This window comes from Capra hircus, chromosome 11 (assembly GCF_001704415.2).
Source record: "Capra hircus breed San Clemente chromosome 11, ASM170441v1, whole genome shotgun sequence".
In the NCBI taxonomy this organism is placed as follows: domain Eukaryota; kingdom Metazoa; phylum Chordata; class Mammalia; order Artiodactyla; family Bovidae; genus Capra; species Capra hircus.
In genome coordinates, this window is record NC_030818.1 from 209,307 (window position 1) to 234,817 (window position 25,511).

The 25,511-nt window shown below is 44.2% G+C and overlaps 1 protein-coding gene across 2 annotated transcripts in view; it reads right to left on the reverse strand.

The window, feature by feature from the left end:
- The window catches only part of TMEM87B (transmembrane protein 87B), a 50,349-nt gene that overhangs the window by 18,014 nt on the left and 6,824 nt on the right, over positions 1–25,511 (reverse strand). The window contains exons 2-13 of one of the 2 annotated variants that reach the window (XM_018054802.1): positions 24,158–24,218; positions 21,158–21,249; positions 18,872–19,006; positions 17,679–17,732; positions 15,856–15,946; positions 14,501–14,562; positions 13,971–14,154; positions 9,476–9,575; positions 7,254–7,347; positions 3,449–3,520; positions 628–736; positions 477–535 (exon numbers count right to left, since the gene is read on the reverse strand). In XM_018054802.1, coding sequence (XP_017910291.1) covers positions 477–535; positions 628–736; positions 3,449–3,520; positions 7,254–7,347; positions 9,476–9,575; positions 13,971–14,154; positions 14,501–14,562; positions 15,856–15,946; positions 17,679–17,732; positions 18,872–19,006; positions 21,158–21,249; positions 24,158–24,218 — 1,113 coding nt within the window. Of the gene's footprint in view, positions 1–476; positions 536–627; positions 737–3,448; positions 3,521–5,622; positions 5,695–7,253; positions 7,348–9,475; positions 9,576–13,970; positions 14,155–14,500; positions 14,563–15,855; positions 15,947–17,678; positions 17,733–18,871; positions 19,007–21,157; positions 21,250–24,157; positions 24,219–25,511 lie in introns of both variants that reach the window. The other variant, XM_005686408.3, reaches the window with a different exon arrangement.

The window sequence follows — 25,511 nt, forward strand, 5'->3', positions numbered from 1 at the left end:
GCCTTCTATATTTTCAGTCTAAGAAATGTATCTTCTAACTAGAGAATCCAAGGAGAATACCTCCTGAATGTTCATGATGAGTATACTATAAACATGTATAAAATCCTAGAAACATGTCAGACTTAAGATTTAGAATCCCACTTAGATACAAAGCAACCCAATCACACTGTGTGCTGGAAGAAAACGGCTTCCTGTTGCCTTAGACAATTCAGGAAGAGGATTCCTTTTCAGAATACAACAAAAGAAGCTGAGAAAAGGGTATAATTGGAAACGGAGATTTAGGAGGAACTTTGTTTCAGACTTGTTTAAAGCAGACAAATGTTTTTCTAATCCTGCACAAAATAATTTCAAGTAAATGGAATATCTCTATTACAATTATCTTGGTCTACAAACACAAACTAAACTCTCCAAACTTACACAAAATAAAATGGTACAATTAAAAATGAAAACTGTTTACATAGGAAGATTATACTTACTGATTGACATTTTGCAAACCTAAATGTCTTAGTTGTCCACACCATAAACACTACAGATGCTGAAACACACCAAAAAAAAAAAAGTCAACCTCTGAAGGAACATATACAATACTAAAATAATTTATTATAAAAGAAAAATCAGATAACTTACCCAGTATGGCAAAGATCAGGGTATTTGTAAAGTGCCTGTATAAAGAAAATTTTACTGTGTTCTTTCTTAGCCTGAGAGTCTTCATAGTTTGTGCCAAACTTATAAAAATGTGAAAAAGAGTTAAGGGAAAAATTTTAAATAATAATACATAGTTAAGATTAAAAAACGAAATAAGAATCTTCTACACTTCCAAAACTACTGCTACACAGAGTTCCTATAATTTAAAACTAATAAAAACACAGAAAATGTCTTCTCCACTAACGTATAATCACGATAGCAATTTTATTACAGATTTTGTTGTACAATTTACCACTGTCTGAACTAAGTAAACAAACTTCAAGGAAAAAGAATGTAAGGATCAAGACCTGTGTTGTGCTCCTTCAATGCCAAGTTCTCGAAACACAGGACAGAGCAGGACACAGACTAAATGCTAGGTACAGATGCCACCAGGACATGGCATTCGGCTTGTGGTTTTCTGCCTCCATTTCTTTCTTATTTTTTTGTTTCTGGTCTATTCCCATTCTACCCTCTGAATGATCATAATTAAGAAGTCATGTCATCTGTCAATTCCATTTTATAAATTTTAAAAAAAATTGAAATATGTCAAGTAAAACAAATCTGGACTTATGTAAGGAGAGAATTTATTCAAGAGATTACTGCAATACGGAGAATATTCTGACTGTAAGATTTGTAGGAGTCCCAAAGGTCAGGCAGGGAAGGGCTTTGCTTTTATTACTGTTGTTACTTAGTTGGAAATCGTGTCCGACTCTTATGCGATCCCATGGACTATAGCTGGCCAGACTCCTCTGTCCATGGGATTTTCCAGGAAAGAATACTGGAGTGGGTTGCCATTTCCTTCTCCAGAGGGTCTTCCCGACCCAGGGTTCAAACCTGCATCTCTGGCATTGGCAGGCGGGTTCTTCACCACTAAGCCATCAGGGAAGCCCTTTGCTTTTGTAAGGAGGTGTAAATAGGACTCAAGAGTGGCAGGTGTGGGAAGGGGGTGGCCTGATGGGTCAGTTGCTCAGGGTTATGACTTTCCTTGAGGCCTGTAGGTTCTCAGGAAGGGCTGTGAAAGAGGGCTATGGGTGGATGAAAGCTCAGGGGCCTGGGGGAAGGCGAAGGCTTAGTCAGCTAGGTGCAGTCTGACATTTTGTCCAGATTAGCCAGTAGGTACACGGGTCTGTGTCTAGCCTTGCCGAGAGTAAACAAGGGAGCACCTGGGACGCTCACTGAAGCCCCACGGGGGGGGGGGGGGGGGGGGCAGCTTTTAGGCCTTTTCCCAGACACCGAAGCGTGGAGGCTGTCTTTTTTTTTTTTCCCAAATGTAGTAAAGATTTTATCAACTCAACAGCTTCACTTAAGCATTAAATGAACATAAAATATTTTACTGACAAGTTAGAATTCACTTATGAAAGGGGAGATGACATTCACGGAGGTCTACTCTTCTAGTCTAAGGAGTGAGAGATTTATTTCAAAGTTATACAAATAAGCAACAAAGAAATGAAATTTCTAGAAGCAGTAGTGGTATCAAATTAGCAAAAACAAGATGAATAGAATGTTAAAATTTTAGACAGGAAACCTACATATAAAAAAATTCTATTTCTAAAATTGGGAAATAAGGCTATAGGTCCTACATGACTACATAAAAAGTGACTAGACATGCAGATGTCCTAAAGAAGGATCTGCAGGAAGTGAATAGGAGACTATATTTCTTTTTGGTGAAAGTGAAAGTGAAGTCACTCAGTCGTGTCCGACTCTTTGCGACCCCATGGACTGTAGCCTATCAGGCTCCTCCATCCATGGGATTCTCCAGGCAGGAATACTGGAGTGGGTTGCCATTTCCTTCTCCATGGAGGCTGTCTTAAGGGTGGCTATTTTCCAGGAGCACAGAGCTCAGGTAAACAACGACTTTGTCAGATACGAAGAAGTAGAGAGAGGCCTGTCCACCAGCTCCTCAGCCATGAGGCTGTGCTCAAGCCAGAGCTCTGTAAACACAAGCAGCTTTCTCTGCAGCCTGCCAATCCCTGTGTAGGGATCACCCACTGAACATACATCACAGAGCTGAGCAAAGGGGAATGAATGCAAGTGGCAAATTTTAGATTTATGCCTCCTCTTTAAATTCCCAATACTTCATTAATCAAAAACTTCATTTTAGTCCTAAAACTACCAAAGCTGCTCTTCAATTTTTCTGTGTTCGGTCGCTTCAGTCATGTCTAACTCTTTGTGATCCCGTGAACCCATAGCCTGCCAGGCTCCTCTGTCCATAGGATTCTCCCAACAAGAATACTGGAGTGGGCTGCCATGCCTTCCTCCAGGGGATCTTCCTAACCCCGGATTAAACCTGTGTCTCCTGCACTGCGGGCATGTCCTTTACCACTGACGCGAAGAGCTGACTCACTGGAAAAGACCCTGATGCTGGGAAAGACTGAGGGCAGGAGGAGAAGGGGAGACAGAGGATGAGATGGTTGGATGGCATCACCAACTCAATGGATGTGAGTTTGAGCAAACTCTGGGAGATGGTGAAGGACAGGGAAGTCTGGTGTGCTGCAGTCCACGGGGTCACAAAGAGTTGGACACAATTTAGCGAATGAATAACAACAAATGACCCATTAAGTTGCAACAGAAGATCAATTTCTATCAGAACACAATTCAACCAACTAAGGTTGCTGTCAGGACTTACAGACATGGAAATACATGTTATTCAATAAACACGATCAAGACCGAATACTTTTAAAGGAGTAATGAAAGCACGCAGGCCCCACCATCCTGACGGGAGAGTCACCTTGCATGCGCTGCTGCTGTGGTTGGAAAAGGATATCCACCAGCACAAGCCAGAGTCAAGAAGAGACAGAGGGAGGCTGGCCAGAAGCACAAGGTCAGAATCATTTGCCTGCAGCAAAAGAGCAAAATAAATAAATAAAACAAACAAGCAGGAAAAGAGAGGCAGGAGGCAACAGCTTTTTAGCATTTTCAGGCTATTTTTTCTATTACTGTAGGTAGAATCAGATTCTTACAGAAGAAGCTAGATCAGGTTCATCGAAAGCAAAGGAAGCATGGTCAAGATTCCAGCACTTGAATCTGTCAGGATGTGGTCCTGCTTCTTTGCTTGTCATTGGTAATCATTTAGGAAACCCACCACCTCTGTGTACAGAGAAAGTGGACTCTTCATCTCAGTAATGAAAACTACCGAATAGCAATCTAAGAGCAGACATCAGAAATTCAGGTTGAACTTTCTTTTCTCTCACCATAAAATGCAAACCAAGAGAATTTCAATTTCTGGGTATCTTTATGACTTTGATCTCTAACACCTTTATTAAAAATATCAATAATTGAGCAAGCTAAATCTTTCCCCTTATTTTCTGTATCTCCCCGCCTGAATCTGGCTCATGACGTGTTGGACCAAAGCCAAATTTGTCCATAAAAGTTGGCAAGTTACCCTCATTCAAATCCAGATGGAATTAGAGCCTTTATAACCACTTTTCTCTGGAATTTTGGGCCATTTTGCATGACTGTGTGTTTTTCCCAATGAACAACCTTGTGGGTGGTTAAGAGCAAGAATTCTTTGAAACACACATGGTAAATGACCAGAAGAAAAGATAACACAGGTTTTTAAAACGCAAAGTCTGTAGCTCAAGTAGTTGATGGAGGAACATAAGTTCCCTCACATAAGCATACCCAAGCTTAGAAATAAGATAATTCCAAACCGAACAGATATCTTAAGCTCATTTTCTAAACATGCAATGACAGAAGAAAAGACATGAAGGCTGGCGATGGTAACGCTGAGCCCTTCTAGTAGCTAGCTTGCGTGTGTGCGCAGCTGCTCAGTCGTGTCCAACTCTTAATGGCCCCATGGACTCCAGCCCGCCAGACTCCACTGTCCACGGGATCCTCCGGGCAGGAACACTGGAGTAGGTTGCCATTTCCTCCTCCGCGGGATCTTCCTGACCCAGGGATCAAACCTGAGTCTCCAGCATTGGCAGGCGGATTCTTCACCACTGAGCCACCAGGGAAGCCCAGGAGCTAGGTCACCTCCTCTGCAGTTCTGCCTGCCCAGGTTTCAGGTAAAGTCTTAATCACTGGACCACAAGTCCTCTGACACAGTTTTCAGAAAGTCACCCTTGAGTTCTCTCTTGGAAGATCTGATCATGCCATTCACCTGTGCAGCTTCAACTCCTTGATACCTTCCACCTTCGGAGAACTCTAAACTCTGAAGCCTGTCCTTCGGTCTTTCCCTTCTGGCCCACCTTCTAAGATTCTCCCACACGTGGTACTTACAGGCACGCTGGTTTGAGATATTCCACCACTGTCTCTGTATTTTCTTGCTCCCAACGATTTGGTCCCCTCGTATCTTCCCAGAAGGCTTTTCCCCCAGTTCTTTTCCTGTGCGTGCATGCCAAGCTGCTTCAGTCGTGTCTGACTCTATGAGCCTATGGACTGCAGCCCGCCAGGCTCCTCTGTCCACGGGATTCTCCAGGCAAGAACACTGGAGCGGGTTGCCATGCCCTCCTCCAGGGGAACTTCCCGACTCAGGGATCGAACCTGCATCTCTTACGTCTCCTGCACTGGCAGGCGGGTTCTTTACCACTAGTTCCCTCGGGGAAACCCTAATTCTTCCCCTAGTAAATCTCCCTTTGTCCATGCAGTCTCAATCTGAATGTCACCATCTCCCTGAAGTCTTTCTGGACTGCCAGCCTGCAACTAACCTATCTTTCCTGCTTGCACAGCACCTCTGTAAGATGGCAACTGCTACTGCTGTGTTGTTCCTAGTTAAGCATTTGTCTCCTCTACCTGATTCCTCAGTGTGTTCATTTAAGTTTGCTAAACTAATGGAAAAAATAAAGATATTTTTTAATTGACGAATTGTTACTTTTTCATCTTCAAGTAAATTCCTATAACGCATAACTATATGTCTCTCTGCTATTATTACAAATTAAAAATAATATGATTTTGACGACACAACAACAAACTATTTTAGGACACAGTAAAGGATATGAACCATACAAAAATGGAGTCAATAAGTGCTAAAATAATGTCACCAAGGACAACAGCTAAATGGTTAGAACCCTGAAAGATAAAAATAGGGAAAAAATCTGAACGTAAAAATTTCATTATAATAATTTCATTATAATAATCATCTGATGAAGAAAAACAGCTCATCTCTTCTCATCATTTTATAAAAGGCTATATAAAAGACTTTACTGCCTGACAGAATTGTATTTGAGCACATGGAATTTATCTGTTTTAGTAGCCACAAATGTTAGTTTGTCATCAGCCTGTCTAGAGGTAACGTAAAACTGGCATTATGCAGTGGCAAATAAAACACAGCATGTCCCACCCAACTCAGGTCAACCATTTCTCTCTCTGCCCTCTCCTCACCAAACCTGCAGCCACGGCTCCTAAAGCAACGGGCTCCTCCTCTTCCCCCCGCAAGTGAAAGGAAGTGAGAAAGGCAAAATAAGGAAAAGGAGCTGAAACCACAGACTGGATGCATACGCTACTCAAGAGCTGACAGAGTCACACCCAAAACCGCCACATCTGAGATGCTGACCACGTCAAAGTTTAAAGAAATACGTCATCTATCCGTGGGATGTTTATCCTTTCTATTTTCTTCCCAGCAAAGATAAGCTTTCTATGAATAATATATGTAAATAGAAAGTTCTTCACTATTATGTAGAAGTAATAATAAATGCACCTTTCAAGGAGTCAGAGATGAAGAGAGGTGTCTCTAACCCAGAAAGCACGTATGTCAAAGACACTGAAAGAAGGGTGAGGTTTTTAACATTATTGGACAAATGCCCGGCTTTAAAACATCAGATCAAACTATGTGAAGTAAACGTATGTGGCAATGTACAGGTTATTCACTCTGTGTACAATGGTCTGATTTCACTATCTAACGCAAAAGACGTTTTGAGTAAAAATTCACACAGTTCTCTGAATCAAACAAAAATATAATAAGCTCCTTAATCACTAAGTCATCATCAAACATACTACAAAGGAAAACCAAGAGCTAGACATCTAGGGGTCTTCGCAGATATAAACTTCGCTCTGCTCTGCGGTAAACTACTGCTGCCCTGGCTGCCAGAGCCATTCCTCCCTAGAACACTGCCTCTTCCTGGTTCCTCCAAGAGCAGGGCCACTGAATCTCCTCGATACTGAGCCCACCAGAGTCAGGGAAAATGGGCAAGTGCCTGACACTTAAAATAGCGATGACGTGTAATGTCTGTGTGCTTAGAAGGTAAAATTAACTTTCTGCTCACGCATACGTTTAAACACAGGGTTAAGGGAGAAACGAAGGTGTTCAGACCGTATAATGATAAAGATGAACATTCTTCATAAAGAATAACCATGAACGCTTGGGAGATGGGACTATTAATAATTCCTAGGATGACACCAGGTGGTGCCTTCATAACCGTATCATTTTAAAAAGTGCTCTGGTTAGCCTTTTGCTTTCAGGACATATTAAAAAAGAGAAATAGTCCACGGGGTGTGGGGCAGGGTACTCAAAATTGGGCCTTTTTCACAAATTTCCTATCTTTAAAAATTCATCTCAGGAGATAAGAAAGTAAAGTCATATTTCACAGCAACAACAACAAAAAATGCAAGTGGAATGATGTAGTTTTTACCCCAATGACTCTCATCACGCCTTCAATAGCCGCAAAGATAAAATAAAGAACCCCCAATCCGATGACCCGGTGCATGACGGTTCCTAGACGAGGCCTGGAATGAGGAGAAGGAAACAGGAAAAAAGAAAGAGGTAAGTAAAGGACATCTGAGTACAGCAGCTAGCCCTGCTTCCAGCACTAAGGACGTCACTGTCCAATCACATCTGTCAGCTCCCACCATAGAGGGGCTCTGTTTAAAGCAGGGTTATTCCCTGGGAACAAGGCAGAAACAGGCTCAGGAAAAATAGGCCTCCTTCTCTAGGACTTGAAACTATCAATGCCTGTGAAACAACATTAAAAAAAAATTATTTATTTATGGCTGCACTGGGTCTTTGTTGCTGAGCTTGGGCTTTCCCTAGCTGCGGAGAGCAAGGGCTCCTCTCTAGTTGTGATGTACGGGCTTCCGTTGCAGAGCGCAGGCTCCAGGGCTCGCGGGCTTCAGCAGGTGCGGAGTAAGGGCTCAGCAGCTGCAGCTCCTGGCTCAGCAGTTGCGGAGCACGGGCTTAGCTGTGCTGCGCCACACGCGCTCTTCTGGACCAGGGACTGACCCGGCGTCCCCTGCATTGCAAGGCAGATTCTTAACCACCGGACCACCAGGGAACTCTGGAGGCAACTTTTCTGAGACCAGGAGATTTTGCTGCTGAAATCCAAGCAGTATAATTAACATAACCCAAATATTATGTCTACAGAACGGTTGAGAAGATTGATGAGAAGTAAGTGCCAACTTCTAAGGGTCACTGGCAGAGCTAATTGTTTAAGTCTTTCACGAACATACATTGTAAACCATTCTGAGATGTGTCTTGTCAGAGATAATCCACGGATTGATTCTATGACGTGGGCAGAGAAAGAGCAGGATGTCAGGAAATCAAATCCCACCGCTTTCTCTCTCAATACCTCCAAACAACAGTCCTAACAGACTTCAGCTTTCATTCTTCAAATTAAAAAGAATTAAAATAACAGTTTGGACTCTTTGAAAGTATAACTGAGTCAGGAATATGCAAAGATGATGATTTTTAGCAACTGGCAATTTGAAAATAGAACTGAAATTTCCGGGATTCCCTGGTGTCTAGTGGTTAGGACTCAGCGCATGCAATGCCAAGGCCCAGGTTTGATCCCTTGTCAGGGAACTCGATCTCACATGCTGCAACGAAGAGTTCACACGCCACAACTAAGATCCACCACAGCCAAATAAATAAAGAAATACTAAAAGAAAAAAACATGCAGCTGTGGTTCAGTCTGAAGGTTTGAGCTTCTGGGAATCAGAGTCTTAGGGAACAGACTCCTCCATGTTCACAACCAGGGACTCAAAGGTAAGAGGGAGAAAAGATCTTGATAGGATCTGCAAGGGATAGCCAGGCATCAGACAAAAATTCTGCTGACCTGGTGTTTAATCAGAGCATGCTCTTTTACAATATCTCAAACACAAACATAACACCTAACTGTGCTGCCTAGGAAATAGAAAATGACCTGAGCCTCAAGAATCATTTAAAATTTTCCATTATCCTTAAAGTTGATTATTCATCTAATTATGAAAAGTATCTTTATTTGAGGAAAGCATAAACCAGCAGAAGTTCCCAGGTGGCATTAGTGGTAAAGAATTTGCCTGCCAATGCAGGAGAGTGGAGAGATAAGAGACGTGCTTTCGATCCCTGGGTTGGGAAGATCCCCTGGAGGAGGAAATGGCACCCCACTCCAGTATTCTTGCCTGGAGAATCCCATGGACAGAGGAGCCCGGCGGGCTGCAGTCCATAGGCTGGCCAAGAGTCGCTCACAACTGAGGCCACTAAGCGCGCACACACAAGACAGCCAGTGCATGGAAATCCATTAAAGGCACTGCCCTGGGAGTCCCGAGGTTAAGAATCCACTTTCCAATGTAGAGGTGGAGCACGAGTTCAATCCCAGGTCGGGGAACTAAGATCCTACATGCCTCAGGGCAACTAAGCCTGTGCCACAACTAGAGAGCCCATGCGCTCTGGAGCCCTCACCTTAGAGCAGCCCAAGCTGCAACAAAGGCCCCAACTGCCACAACTGAGGCCTGACGCGCCCGAATAATTACTTGATTCAAGAATTTAAAGTCCCTTAAAAAACACATCCTGGCAGGTATTTCCCTGTCCAGTTTCACAGGGGTTATCATGGAGATGGATGTGATCACAGGGTGGAGGTGAGGTGTCTTTTCCACTTACTTTACGATGCCGTATCCCAGGCTCACGATGATCACCAGGAGGCGAGCCAGAGTCCTCTTAATCGCAGATATCAACTCCGCAAATATCAGTAACCCCTGGGCTGACGGGGAAGAAAGAAAACCATTTGCTCTGGGTCCACCTGGACACCTGTCGCCAAGACTCTACACATGTACTATGTACAACTATTTTCTGACCTCAGACGAATTAGCCATATTTAAATTTAAAGGTCATCTAATCTAATGCTGTTTGCAACCTCGGTGAAGGGGATTCTCCACCTCCTGAAGAACTCGCTCTGTATCAGATCGGCTCTATGGGGCACGGTCTCCTCAAGCTCCCCTCTGTTCTCACTCCCCCACTTGAGGCTAAAGAACTAGAGCTCCTTAGTAGTAGTAGTCACTCACTTTTGTCTGACTCTCTGCAATCCCCTGGACTGTAGCCTGCCAGGCTCGCTCCTCTATCCATGGAATTTTCCAGGCAAGAATACTGGAGTGAGTTGCCATTCCCTTCTCCAGGGGATCTTCCTGACCCTGGAGACTTCCCTGGTGGCTCAGATGGTAAAGCGTCTGCCTACAATGTGGGAGACCTGGGTTCAATCCCTGGGTCGGGAAGATCCTCTGGAGAAGGAAATGGCAACCCACTCCAGTACTCTTGCCTGGAAAATCCCATGGATGGAAGAGCCTGGTAGGCGACAGTCCGTGGGGTCGCAAAGAGTCGGACACAACTGAGCGACTTCACCTCACCTCACCTTCACCTCTCCAGGGGATCTTCCTGACCCAGGGATCGAACCCAGGTCTCCTGCATTGCAGATTCTTTACCATCTGAACCAGCAGGGAAGCCCAGAGTCCCTTCCTGTCCTGTAAATACTTGAAAACCATAATGTCCTCAAGAGCTCTCTTTTCTCCAGGTTGTCCCCGTCATTTACTGATTTCCACTCCTACTGTGTGGCTGTCACAGGAAAAGAAACACCATGTTCCCCGCCCTTGTGAAGCCTGGACTCTGGGCAGGACAGAATGCAGCAAGAGCTGGAGAAAACCGTCTGTGTCCCAGGATGGCAAGGAAAGCGACCTACACCTCATGGGGCAGGAAAAGCTTCTCAGAAGTGACATCTACACCAGGGTTTGAAGGCTGTTGTTGCTGTGGTTTAGTTGCTAAGTTGCCTCCAACTCTTTGCAACCCCATGGACTACAGCACGCCAGGCTTCCCTGTTCTTGACTATCTCCCAGAGCTTGCTCAAACTCCTGTCTGCTGAGTCAGCGATGCCATCCAACCATCTCATCCTCTGCCAGCCTCCTCCTCCTGCCTTCATTCTTTTGAAGCTTCAGGGTCTTTTCCAATGAGTCAGCTGGCCAAAGTACTGTCGCTTCAGCTTCAGCATAAGTCCTTCCAATGTTCAGGGCCGATTTCCTTTAGGATGGACTGGTTTGATCTCCATGCAGTCCAAGGGACTCGATGGAGGTGAAGGCTGGGTAGGAGTTACTGTTCGGAGGCGGGAAAGCGGAAAAGCAAAGGAAATGGCACACGCAGAGGCATGAAGGAAGAGAAAAAGCAAAATATGCTGCAAGACGGGACTTCCCTGGCGGGCTAGTGGTTAAGATTCTGCGCTTCCACTGCAGAAGGTGTGGGTTCGATCCCTGGTCAGGGAAGTAAGATCCTGCATGCCTCACGGCATGGCCAAAAAAAAAAAATGTTGCAAGATGCGAAAGTGCGGCAGGTCTGCAGCAAGGCATGTAATGAGAGAGGTCAAAGTAAGACTGGGACAGAAGCCTGGCCCATTCACCTGGGTTTTATGCCAGCCATGAGTCTGGTCTTGCTGCTAAAGTTGATGGGAAGTCAATGACAATAAAAAATAAGAGTGGAACTTCCCTGGTGCTCCAGTAGCTAAAACTCCTTGCTCCCAGTACAGGTGGCCCAGGCTCAACCCCTGGTCAGGAAATCAGATCACACGTGACAGAACCAAAAGTCTGCATGCCACAGCTAAAGACCCCAACATGCTGTACAACGAAGACACAGAACAGCCAGATAAATAAATAAGTCAAAAAAAAAGGTGAAAAATGCACTGATGAGCTACAGCCTATAGGCCAAATCTGGCCTGACATGTGCTTTGTAAATAAGTTTTATTGGAGAATGTAGCTACGTCAATTTGCTGTCTGTGGCATCTTTCCGCTCCTAGGACAGTAGCTGAGAAGTTGCAACAGAGCCAATAAAGTCAAAAATATTTCTTATGTAGGTTTTGCAGGAAGAGCTTGCTGACCCTTAGAATAAAATGGACAGCTTTATTTTATCAACATTGCTCTACTTAATGGCTTGGAAAGGAATACAGGAGAGGAAAATGCTTAGGAGACGACTCCAGAATCCAGCCAACAGATGATGAGAACTCTGGTGTGATGACAGAAAGGAGGAAAAAGACACTCAGAAACCGGCTCTTAATTCACCTAATTATTCTTTTCAGCTCACATTTCTCCATCCTCTCCAGAAGAAACAAGAAGAGGCCTTGTCCAATACCTTGAAGAAGTTCAGATACAACGTGCAATAAGTTTATACATTTGCCTAATTGCCTAACCGAAGCACTAGCCAACTGACCTATCCTTAGTGTACCCTTGCTATGTCCCAACAAGCACTGTTTCTTCACTGCTTGATTTTCTAGATTCTGTCCTTCCAGGACCAATGCTAAGCAACACAGCCTGGGTTTCAGAGTCCACACTTGGGGAAATTGGAAGTAACACCAGCCCAGGCTCCGTCTGGCACCTCTCTTTTCCACTGCTGCTGCTAAGTCGCTTCAGTCGTGTCCGACTCTGTGCGACCCCATAGACGGCAGCCCACCAGGCTCCACCATCCCTGGGATTCTCTAGGCAAGAACACTGGAGTGGGTTGCCATTTCCTTCTCCAATGCATGAAAGTGAAAAGTCAGAGTGAAGTCGCTCAGTCGTGTCCGACTCTTAGCAACCCCATGGACTGCAGCCCACCAGGCTCCTCCGTCCATGGGATTTTCCAGGCAAGAGTACTGGAGTGGGGTGCCATTGCCTTCTCCACTCTTTCCACAGGACTCCTCAAAGACAAGGACAGCTGCCTGGGCTTTCTCTTCCGAGCCCTGGTGGAGCCATCTCAGAGGGCTTGACGGCCCTGAGGCTGGCAGGTGGGCTCTCCTTCTCTTCACAGATCTCAGGCTTTTGCTGCCCCTCACCCAAGTCCACACCACCTTCTCCAGACAGAGACCCCTCACCACTGGCAGCAAAGAAGCGGACCTACCTCCTGTGACAGTCAGGAATGCTTTAACACCCAGTCATAAGCAGCAGCTTACCCTTTCTTCCTCATTTGGTTTAGGGCAGGCGTGCACGCACACACACACACGTGCTTATACATCACTAAAACTTCTCAGAGAGCAATAACACCCCCAACATGCCTCCCTAGATGTGTGTCTTTGCTTTATTCTTTTGTATATTGTCCTTTTAAACTTTTCATTTTTGAGAAACTACAATACAGTTTTCTCTCTCTCCAACAGAGAAAGCAATATAATGAACTCCCATGTACTATCACTCAGCACCAATACTTATCAACATTATGCTGTATTTGTCTCATCTACATTCCAACTCACCCTTTTTTTCCCAGAGGATTTTAAAATAAAGAACGATATAACTACACCCTTTGAAAATCTGCACCATGACCAATCGTAACCGACCATTCGAGTACATCCTGAGTGCTTTCTATCCTTTTGAGCTACCTCTCTTTCAAAGGTTCAGCGATGAAATTAACTGTATTTTTACTTTTCTGGCCACCTCCCTCCCCGCTTTTTTTACCAGCCACACTGCGAGGCATAAGGGATCTTAGTTCCCTAACTAGGGATCAAACCTGTGTCCCCTGTACTGGAAACACAGAGTCTTAACCACTGGAAGTGGGAAGTCCCTCTGTATAGACAGTGCACTCCATCTTTCAGCAGTCCGGGGCACACATCTGAAGATGCTCAACTGAATGCTCGGCCGGCGTCCCACGCCCCACTGTGGAAACTGGGACAGGGCCTCCCGTGGTCACATGAAGTTCTTTGTGAAAGGCTGCAGGCGCCATCCATCCTACACTACTCATCCGACTCCTGTGACCAAACTTTCTTTTCTTTTTTGTTGGGGAAAGAAGAAGAAAGAGGATGGACCAAAAAAAGAGAAATGTGTTAAAAGGACTGGCAGCACCCAACGTCCCCAGTCTAGAATTTTGTACTGCTTTAAGCTAGTCACTGGTAGCTGAACTTTAGGGAATTTTTTTCTCCCCAGGAGGGAAGTCAGGGAAAGTCAGCAAGAACACAGAAAGCAAAGACCATACACATGCTAGCCTAGTTTAGAGACCTACTTTGACACTCTCTTCTTGGCTTCTGTCCTTTTCAGATATACTATGGTTTCCCAAACCAGGGGATGAAGGTGGGTGGTGAGGGGGAGTCCCCTCTGCTCTGCTCACGAATGCTAGGAGGCTCTTGGGTTATACCACGTTCATGGACACAGTCACTACTTACTTGATAGCCCAGTGCTGTTGATGTTTTGGTATTCAGCATAAAAAACTGCTTTTTCAAGCATTCCCAGGAAGATAACAGCTGCAATCCAGAACTGGATTCTTAATATATCTTTCCAGTAACAGGCGGACCACACCAGCCACAGCACACCATATAAGATATAGACAATACACATCGCCATGTAGAACTGCAGGGAGAGAAGCAACTTTAGTCAGGCAAGCCTTCCGATCATTCGAAAACTGAGACTTCTAGCAAGTGCAGAAGACAACAGCCAAGGAAAAGAAAACTTCAAACTGTACTACAAGGTCACAATTAAAACTGTATGGCGCTGGCACAAAACTGAAGACTGGCATTTCTCCATTCAGGTTTGCAATCCTTTATCTTCCAGTCACCATGGAACCAGAAATAGAGGGTGTGTCAGTGTTAGCTACTAAGGAATCACTGCCACTGATCTCTTTAAATTTTTGGAATATTCTAATTAGGATACAAAATGCATTTTTTAAAAAAGGAAAAAAATTATCAGAGATACTCACAATCATTAGAGGCCAATCTGACGCAGAGATATATCCATAAGGTCCCAACATAGAAAGAGAAACTGGAGAAGGCAGGATGGGGATAAAGAAATTGAGGTATTAAAATTAGTAGGTTTTTCGTAAGTTTTTCAATGCAAGCTCATTCTAAGGCTCCAAGAATATAAACCAAGTGAACAAACACTAAATTTTTACCTAGCACACACAAAGTACTAGGTAATTACTAGTTGTTTGATTATGTGACCTTATCAAGCTATCTTTACTTGTTACACAGCATGGGCTAAGTTGGCTCTTCTGCTCTTATGCAGACAGCAAAGTAGTCCTGGTCAGAGACGGGCCCTGGCTGAGTCCCTGACCTCACTGAGGACTTTGCCTTTTGTAACGTAACTTGGACAAATCACTGGACTCCAGCATCTAGCTTGGGTTGTTGTCTGAGACAGCAATAACAGGGTGGCAGGTACAGCGCAAGACTGGCAGGGCTCAGCAACTGCTGTAGCACCACTCGCTCTTCAGCAGAAGCTTAAAGCTGCCTCCTGGCATCAGAGAAAGGAGGCGGGGAGCAGGGTGGCAGCAGGGCCCCTGCCCCCTGTGGGGCCCAGTCTGGCCCATTACAGCACCTCCAGGAGGAAGCCCTGCTTCACATTCTCCAGAGCAGCCTCTTTACCAGCTTCAGTGGGAAGAACAGCTCTGGGTCTCCTCTGCAGCCATGCCCTCATCTCATTGCTTTCTCCCTCCCCTTTGGACTGGGTGCCCCACAGAGACAGACTGTGGCTTCACCTCTGTGTCCCAGTGGGTCAATCAGGGCAGTTTGTAAACTCCCAGGATGCTCACATGCTGTCTGGCTACTGTCAGCCCAGCAGATGCCGAGCCTAGAAAGTGAGCAACAAGGCAATTCCAGGACCTATGAGAGCATCTACTCCCTTGAAAACTGTGTGATGCAAGCCTGGGCTCACTCTAGGCACCAGGAGCCACAGCTTCCCATGACAGAGGGTCTACCTCATTGGGCGGGCAGGGGAGCTCAGGGCAAGCCACAGAAGCCAGAGGTGCTACTTCTACTCCTAGGCTACAAACACATGTTTTTTGTTTCTTTTTTGAACTTTTTAAAGAACAAATTTTTAAACCCCCAATGATGGCCATTTTCAAGAAACAGAATTTCTAGTCTGCTAAAAAAATAAATATTAGAGTTAAGATAAGCATAAAGTTTTAAGTCCCAGATATAAACAGATTATTCATTTTTGTGATTAAAGAAATTTCTTTTTGAATAATATATTTTAACAGAGAATATAGATTTGAATTAATGACAAAAATACAGAATACAGTAAAAACAGACTGTAAACATGTATACTGTTTAACTATACCGTTCAAATTCCAGCTTGCATCTGTTTTTTCTGTTTTAACAGAAACAATGAAGATATGAAACCCATCTCTTTGTGTTTTGGCTACAACATCCTGAAATGGAAAAAAAAAAAATACTTTGAGTTACTTTTTAAAATTGCTTTTGTAAGATATAGCTAAACAACTGTTCACCATGTTTTAAATCAACCGTTAAGAATCGAACTGGGGGGACTTCCCTGGTGGTCCAGCAATTAAGAATCCACCTTCCAATGCAGGGGATATGGGTTTGATCCCTGGTCGGGGAACTAAGATCCCACATGCCAGGGGGCAACCAGGCCTATGCGCTGCAACTACTGAGTCTCTGCACCCTAGAGCCTGTGCTCCGCAACAAGAGGAGCCTAAGTCCCACAACTAGAGAAGGGCTGCGTGCTGCAGCCGAGAACCTGGCACCGCACGGCAGACCCAATGCAGAAAAAACAAACGAAGCGGGCTCCTTACACACACACAGAGGCGGGCTGCAGGACAGTGGGGAGCAGATTTCCTCCATTTTTTTCCACCACCATCCTTCCAGACCCAAAGGATGGAGGAGGGAAAAGGCCTTTTCCACTTGCTAATATTTTCTACTTCTTGTATTTCTACAGGTTTCCTCCTAAAGTTACCATTCTATATTACCTTTCAAATAGTTTTTCTAATATCATCAAGCATTTGGTTTTTAAATGTGTGTGTTTTAAAATTAAACGGGAAGAAAGATGTCATGTAACATGATTGAAAATGACTCAAATAAAGTATATAGGCTAAAACAGGGGTCCTCAATCCCCCCAGGCCACAGAGCAGTACCAGTCCGTGGGCTGTTAGGACTGGGCCACACGGTAGGAGGTGAGCGGTGGGTGAGCGAGCAAAGCTTTCCGTATTTACAGCTGTTCCCCATCGCTGACATTACTGCCTGAGCTCTGACTGGCAGATCAGTGCTGGCATGTAAGTGCAATGTCCTTGGGTCATCCTGGAACCACCCCCCACCCCAGGCCCGTGGACAAACTGTCTTCCACGGTAGCAAAAAGGTCGGGGGCTGCTGGGCTACACTGTTTAGATTCCTTCAGGCACTCTGTTGCTAGAGTTCAGACCCACTGAGAAGCTGAACCCGCCTGCCTGGGAACTGCCTGGGGCCCTCCAACGCCCCCATGTGGTTGGACCAAACTTCTCACAGTCCTCCTTCCTGAGCGTTTCCTATTCTTCCCTGTCACTGCCTACTCCTCCACCTGTGACAGCATGTGTACAAAGCGAAGAGCTGGCTCAGCACCACTGCAGGCTGAAAGCCTTCCCACTATCAGACTATTCTGTAAGACGGTTGAAGAAGACCATAAAAGCAGAGTCCCAGTCTAAAAGCAAACACCAAGCTCTCCTAAATCTGCTTTCGGTCCCTACACTCAACTGTCTAACCCTCTCAACCTCTTGGTCTTCTGACTTTTAGTCATTCCCCCCAATTCTAAATTCTCCCTCCACCTGGCGCTACATCGCAGTTTCTGTCTCTGTATTTCCCGACTAGCCCACTGCTCTGCTGCCTAAGGCATGTGACGGTGCAATTTTATTCCTCAAAGTGAAGGGAGACTGCCCAGAAGTTACCCTTCAGTTATGGCTTTAAAGAGATTTTTTAAACAAAGAAACAAGTAGGTACAGAATTCACACAGGCATAGGTGAGAAAATACACTGTTTTAAATTACACTTCTTTTTTCCTTTCCTGATTCTACTCACCCTACTTAGGATCATGGGTATCTATCCATCAGCAGATTCTGCTCAGTCTTACGCTAACTTGTATATATTTGATTTAAAGGCAAAGAAAGTGACTTACTGTTGATCCTTCCTGGTTTGAGACATTTCCGGTATTTGATATTAGTTGTTTATTCTGGAAAAAAGAACAAAATAATTCCATTTTATACTTTTGCATTTCCATGAGGAAAAATAGTTCTAACAAATTGAGGGGGGAAAAAAAGCTGTTACAAAAAAAGTAAAGATTTGAAGGCAGAACACCAGAGAACAAATCTCACTGCACCCTAAACACTCGTAACAAAATCCTACACTTGAAAAATGACTTCCTTCTTCAGGGCAGTGGTTTCTGTTGGCAGTGAGGGTGTGAGGAACCCAAAAGGGATTCAAAGTGCTCAGATGGTCTATACTTGATCTGGGTCTATGGGGGTGGGTTCGGGTTGTGAAAATTCATTAAGCCCTACACTTGTGATATGCATGCTTTGTGTTTATTATACCACAACACAAATTTTTAAAAGAATCCTTTGAAAAACAATTTTTTAAGATTAAAAAAAAAAATTTATCTGGCTGTGCCAGGTCTTAGCTGCGGTGTTGGGATCTTCAGTCGTCACTGAGGCATGTGGGGTTTCAGCTGTAGCACAGGGGACCTAGTTCCCTGACCGGGGATTGAACTCAGGTCCCCACATCAAGAGCACCGAGTATTAGCTTCTGGACCACCGTGGAAGTTCCCAAAATTTTTATTAAAGACCTTTTCACTTCGGAATTTACAGGACAAAAAAAAAAAATCAGTTAAAATGACCCACAGCCTCACTACCCAGGGATGATCACTATAAACATTTTAGAGTCCAGTCTTCCAGGTTTAGTAGGAGAAAGTGCATAGAGGACAGTTTTCAAGTGTGTCAAATGCTGGAGCAACAGACGCGGGGTCTAACAACATGGAGGTCACAGATCACCCTGGCGGGCGCTATTCTGATGGGGTGAGGGTGGCAGAGGCCCGCCTGGGGTGGGCAGAATAGAGGGGTGCAGCGACAGCCGATCACGGAAGGGTGATTAAAGGGTCCTCTTTCAAGGATGCTGCTCCACAGGGCACAAAGGCAGGAACCGGTGGTGCCAACATCTCACTCACTATGTCCTGCCACACACAGAAGAACCGAACCTAAACCTGATGAATTAAGATCTTTCTTTATCACAATACTGGTGAAACAGAGGTTAAACTGACACTTATATTCACTGGGAAACAAATACACCTGATTTCAACACGGTGAGACAGATACTCACATTCAGTGGGGGAAACATCTGTAAATCACTGCTGCACTCTACATTTTCATTTTTTGTTGTCCAACATTCACTGTTCTTGAAATAATGGCCACAAAAGTCTTCAGTGACCTGAAGTTCATGTTTCTGTGACAGTTCCTATGCAAGGTAAAGTTCTATGTCATAATTTATTTTCACTTAATATCTAAACAATACCAAAAATTTACTTTGTTTGGAACACTTGAAACATTCAGTAGAACAAAATACCAAAAAGAAAAAAAGCTTTGCATATAATTTTGTGTATAATACTTTGTCCTGGGATTACTTTCATTCTACTCCACGTATAAAGGATTTTAGAGAGAGAAGCAGTATTCAATTACAAGGAAAGATAAACCAAACACATAGTAACATAAAGCACAGATGGCAAAACCCAAGTGAAGAATGCAGGGGAAATTTCATTTACACATCAATTAACAATGAGGTTCCAGGCTCCTGGGTGGATGAATAAAACCAGGCTCCCAAGCAAAGATTAAGAGGCTTTCAATGGCCAAATGGAAGGCCATGGACTTGAGTTTAAACAAACTCTGGGAGATGGTGAAGGACAGGGAGGCCTGGTGTACTGCAGTCCATGGGGTCACAAAGAGTCGGATATGACTGAGGGACTGAACAACAACAACTGGCCAAATATGGGACAATTTGAGCAAAATACATAAAAACAGTAAGAGATTATAACCCACCCAACAAACTAAAAATCAGTGAGTCCATCTTGATAACTGACTGACTGATAGATAAGATAAAGGAAAAGAGAGAGTGCATTCTCATAGCAGGGTGCTGGTAAATGTGGAAGAAAGCATGGAATTGGAGAACCACCATTTAGCAGTCGTCACATGTGTGAGGGCTGTCGATTCAGTCATGTCTGACTCTGTGACTGGAGCCCACCAGACTCCTCTGTCCATGGGATTCTCCAGGCAAGAATACTGGACTGGGTTACCCTTCCCTTCTCCAGTGGATCCCCCCGACCTAGGGTTCGAACCTGCACCTCTTACATCTGCCTGCACTGTCTAGTGGGTTCTTTACTGGTAGCACCACCTGCGAAGCCCCAGCAATCATCACTAACAACTAACTAATCCAGCAAGAATCAAAGAACATTAAAACAAGGACCGATGAAAACACAGGATACGTACGTGTAAATACAAAGTATTGCTTCACAAATTATTGTTGACAACAGAGAGGAAAGTAGCAGCTTTACGGTGGAAAACTGACAGAAACTTCCTTAACTGACTGAGCAAATTAACATCATCAAAAATGGGACAAAACAGTGTATTTTCTAGTGCGTGCATGCTAAGTCGCTTCAGCAGTGTCCGACTCTTTGTGACCCCATGGACTGTAGCCTGCCAGGCTCCTCTATCCATGAGCTTCTCCAGGCAAGAATACTGGAGTGGGTTGCCTTTTCCTTCTCCAGGGTATGGTATGTCTGACAAAAATATAACCTGAATTTATTCATGAGAAAATGTGAGAAACACTGAAATTGAGGGACATTTTACAAAAATAAATCGATTATACAGATTGGTGTCATGTCATGAATGACAGCCACCCCCTGCCCCCGACCTCCGCCCAAAAAAAAAAAACCCTGCAGAAATACAATGTGATCCTGGATTGGATTCTGTATCAGAAAAAGAAAGAAAAAATAAAAGCTGCTAAAAAGGGCGTTCTTGGGACACTGGCAAAATCTGAATAAGATTTATCAGCTAATAGGATAGTATCAACATTAAATGTCCTAAATCTGATGTCCTATGCAATCTAAGTGAATATTTTTGTGATTTCCTTAGGAAGCACACACTGACCCTGCCTGGCCTCTTTCTCCTCCTCTCACACTCCCCCGTCTCCCTCCTCACCTCTTGATGAGATCTACTCATACTCATGAGATCTGCTCATCCGCACTAAAGCCCTAGGTTCCCTGCTACTCATTCTCTAAGATGAATGAAGTTTTTACATTTCTTCTTTAAATTAAGTTGGCTTTTATTTATGTATGATTCACAATCCCTTTATCAATGGTTCCTATAACTCTGATTTAAATAATTACTAATGTTTTTCATAAGATACAAGGAAACTGATAGACTTGTATTCTCAGAAAGCATATATTTTGACATAATTAAAGCATTTATTGTTAAGTCCCCAAATAAATCTGTGGCACTTCTAAAACTACAGTCTCTATTTCTAGACTTCTCACTTAATGAGCAAATAAATCTTTATACTCTGTAATTTTTCCTTCATAGCTTTACACTCATTTAAAATTTGCATTTTACTTACTTCCAACTCAGAATATTCATTGTGACAGGTATGATGCTCCAAATGCCACTCTATGGTAAACTTCACAGGCCTGGGACAACTGAATGACTTAACTGTTTAGAAAAAGAAAGTCTCATTTTGTAGTAACAATATTGTAAACAATATTATATACCCCAATTTAAATTTCAGGTTTCAAGAATTCAATTTAAAATAGGCTACCTTAAGAAAACAATGAGTAAAGTATTACCTAATTCCTCCAAAAAGTCGCCACAAAATGGACAGATAAGTTCATTACATTATCACAGTGAACCAAATGTTGCTGTAAGACTAGTCATTTCATCTATACGTTAAGTCCAGTGTTAAAATAAACTGAGTACCCAGATATGCTCAGTCACTGTTTATTTCACTCTGAAACATTCTCTTCACTGACTTATCCACCCAAAAACTACTGAGTCAGTAGCCCTTGTGTGCCAGGAAGGGACATAATGGTAAACCAGAATAATCCCTGGATGCTTGACAAGAGGAATTAGGGGAGAGGAGAGTTAACAGTTAAACAGGCACCTTTGATGGAGGAGGGGGCTGAGAAGAGTGGATTAAGCAAGCCCTGGGCAAGGGGCCTAACACAGTCGGGTGGGCGTGAAGAATGGGGCCCCAGCAGGCTCACGAGCAAAGAACAGAAGTCCGCCCAGGGAAGACGTGGGTGGACAGCAAAGGCCCAGGAGGCATGAGGGTATGGCAGAAGTATGACCGCCTGAGGCAGTTTGCTAAGGAATATGGGGTCACCTAAAGAAAGTGAAAGTTAAGTCACTCAGTTGTGTCGGAGTCTTTGTGACCCCACGGACTGTAGCCCACCAGGCTCCTCCATCCATGGGATTCTCCAGGCCAAGAATACTGGAGTGGGTTGCCATTTCCTTCTCCAGGGGATCTTCCCAACCCAGGAATCGAACCTGGGTCTCCCACATTGCAGGCAGACACTTTAACCTCTGAGCTACCAAGGGGAAAGCCTGATGTCGGATCCACCAAACAGCATAGACACACATCCAAGGGACCAATGCTTAACTTTGCAGGCACTGAAGTTTTGCTCTGTGAGAACTCAGAGATGCTGTCTCCGCTTTCGCACTACAGCTGCACATGTATAAACCCAAATGCCCAATTGCTCACTTAAAATAAATAGTAACTATACAGCAGACATGTAACGGTCGACTGACTCTTCAACAAGCCTTCCTGGACGCCCAGTGTGACGAGGAGGTTGCCTGGCGAGAAGGGAGCATGGCAGAGCAGGAGGCTCCGGTGCACCCACCCCTGCCAGCCACCTGTCAGAGCTTTGGTCACAGCTCAAGACTTCTTGCCCACCAGCGCTGAGGCACTGCCAGCTTTCACCGGACTAAACCCTCATTTTAAAAAAAAATGCCTTTGTTCCTAACTCCCTCCTGCTGCCTCACTCTTTGTCCCTTTAGATATGTTAATACTAAACTGTGATCTACTTCAAGCCTGATCTCAGACACTCACATTGGGTTGCATGCTTGCTCAGTCATGTCAGACTCTTTGCGCCCCCCACGGACTGTAGCCCACCAGGCTCCCCTGCCCATGGGATTCTCCAGGCGAGAATACTGGAGTGGGTTGCCATTTCCTCCTCCAGGGGATCTTCCCAAACCAGGAACTGAACCCATGTCTCCTGTGTCTCCTGCACCGCAGGCGATTCTTTACCGCTTGAGCCTAAAAACCAAATTCTCTGTTTCACCGGTCCATATAACCTTTACTCCCCCACAGAATTTTTTTTGTCTGCACCAGTGTTTTAAATCTTGTCTAGACACTGTGACATGAATTTATTAAAGCACTGAGATGCCAAAATCTTTTCCTCACCCACCTTGGGCTTTGATTTCTTCTTACCAAGTTGTTATCACCAACTGAAGATCTATGATCTCAGGGAGCTGCTTTGAATTCGCCTCTGCTTTCTAGCTAATGACTCGCCTACTTCCATCAGCAGAGACCACACAGGGCAGGACAGCCCAACAGATTATCAGAGGATGGCATGAGAGAGAAATGGGCATGGCTGTGAAGTGCATGAAGCCAAGTTGCTCTACCCAACAAAAAAAACCACTCCTTATCCCCAGACTTTTGTCCTGGTGACCAACTGACCTAGTCAACTTACTGGAAACACTAAGAGGCGTGAGAGCACAGTAAACCCACTAAGTTTATAAAAAACACTGAGATCCAGTGTAAACCCACTTGTTGTTATTTAATCGCTCAGTCGTGTCCGACCCTTTGCACCTCCATGGACTATGGCCCTCCAGGCTCCTCTGTCCATGGGATTCTCCAGGCAAGAATAGTGGAGTGGGGTGCCATTTCCACCTCCAGGGGATCTTCACGACCCAGGGATCGAAGCCGCATCTCCTGCATTGATAGGTGGGTTCTTCACTGCTGAGCCACTAGGAAAGCCTGGAAACCCACTAAACATACTGAAAACCTCTCCCTCTATGACTTGTTAGTCATGACATATCGGTATTTACACAGACAAGAGTCCCGAGCAGTATTTTCGCTTTCATAACCCCTAAAATCCTAATTAAAATATCAGTGTCTAATAATTTTTATTTCATACTAGAATCATGTATATTTAGACAGATTTCAGAGGCACAAAGTTTCATCACAATCATGACATTTCCTATATCCATAAAAGAATTTATTGTACTTTAAAAAGGATTCAAAGTCAAATTTCACAGAGGTGAAATACTTTTTTGCTGAAGATTCCTTTATTAGGCTTTAACTATAATTTTTAAAGAATGATTCATATTACATTTTCTGAGACAAGATTAGAAAACTCCATTCTTGAAAATAACTACATTTTCTACTGGATCAAGAGACTTTTAAAATGTTATAATCACCCAAACACATCTGCCTAGTTTAAAGTACATAATATCATAATGTGTCATCTTAGTTTATATTATACTAATATATTAGATTATATGTTGCTTACTTATAATTTATTGTTACTTCAGTATTATATTAGCTTATTATACTTACCAGAAAACTTGATCTCAGTAGAGTTAAACATAGTTTTCCTAAATATCAAAGGTCCTGATTTCTGTAATGAGAAACAAAGAAATATAGAAAGACCTTGTTAGGGACTTCCCTCGTGGTCCAGTGGCTAGGCAGGATTCCCTGCTCCTCAAGCAGGGGGTCAGGTGTGATCCCTGGTCAGAAAACTAGATCCCACATCTAACTAGTAACTAGCTAACTAAGCACAGCTAATACCCGGTGCAGCCAAATTAAGAAACAAATATAGTGGACTTCCCTGGTGGTAAGTGGATAAGAATCAGCTGCCAATGCAGGAGACCTGGGTTTGATCCCTGACCTGGGAAGACTGCATATGCCGCAGAACAACTAGGCCCGGCGGCCACGAGCGCCCGCTCGCCCAGCGCCCGCACTCCCCGCGGGAGAAGCCAGCGCAATCAGCAGCCCACGCACTGCAGGTAGAGTAGCCCCTGCTCGCTGCGCCTGCAGAAAGCCCTCACACAGCAACGAGGACTCACCCAGCCAAAATACACACATACACACGTATTTTTAAAAACAGATACAGAAAAAGCTTGTTAAAAACATCTCTCTCTACTGTCTAAAAGTACTACTGTACTCTGGAAAATAAGCACCAAAGAACTGACGTTTTTGAATTGTGGTGCTGGAGAATATTCTTGAGAGTCCCTTGGACTGCAAGACTGAACCACGAATCCTAAAGGAAATCAACTCTGAATATTCGCTAGGAGGACTGATGCTAAAGCTGAAGCTCCAGTCCTCTGGCCCCCTGATGCGAAGAGCCGAATCACTGGAAAAGATCCTGATGTTGGGAAAGACTGAAGGCAAAAGAAGAAGGGGACGACAAAGGATGAGATGGTTGGATGGCATCACTGACTCAACGGACATGAATTTGAGCAAACTCTGGGAGATGGTGAAGGAAGCCTGGAGTGCTGCGGTCCATGGGGTCGCAAAGAGTCGGACACGACTTTGCAACTGAACAACAACAATCCTTTCACTCCCCACTATGACCAAATCGATTATTTTTTTCTACTTTCTTTTTTTAATATAAATTTATTTTAATTGTAGGTTAATTGCTTTACAATATTATATTGGTTTTGCCATACATCAACATGAATCCACCACAGGTATACACGTGTTCCCCATCCTGAACCCCCCTCCCTCCTCCCTCCCCGTACCATCCCTCTGGGTCGTCCCAGTGCACCAGCCGCAAGCATCCAGTATCATGCATTGAACCTAAACTGGCAATTCGTTTCATATATGATACTATACATGTTTCAATGTCATTCTCCCAAATCATCCCACCCTCTCCCTTTCCCACAGAGTCCAAAAGACTGTTCTATACATC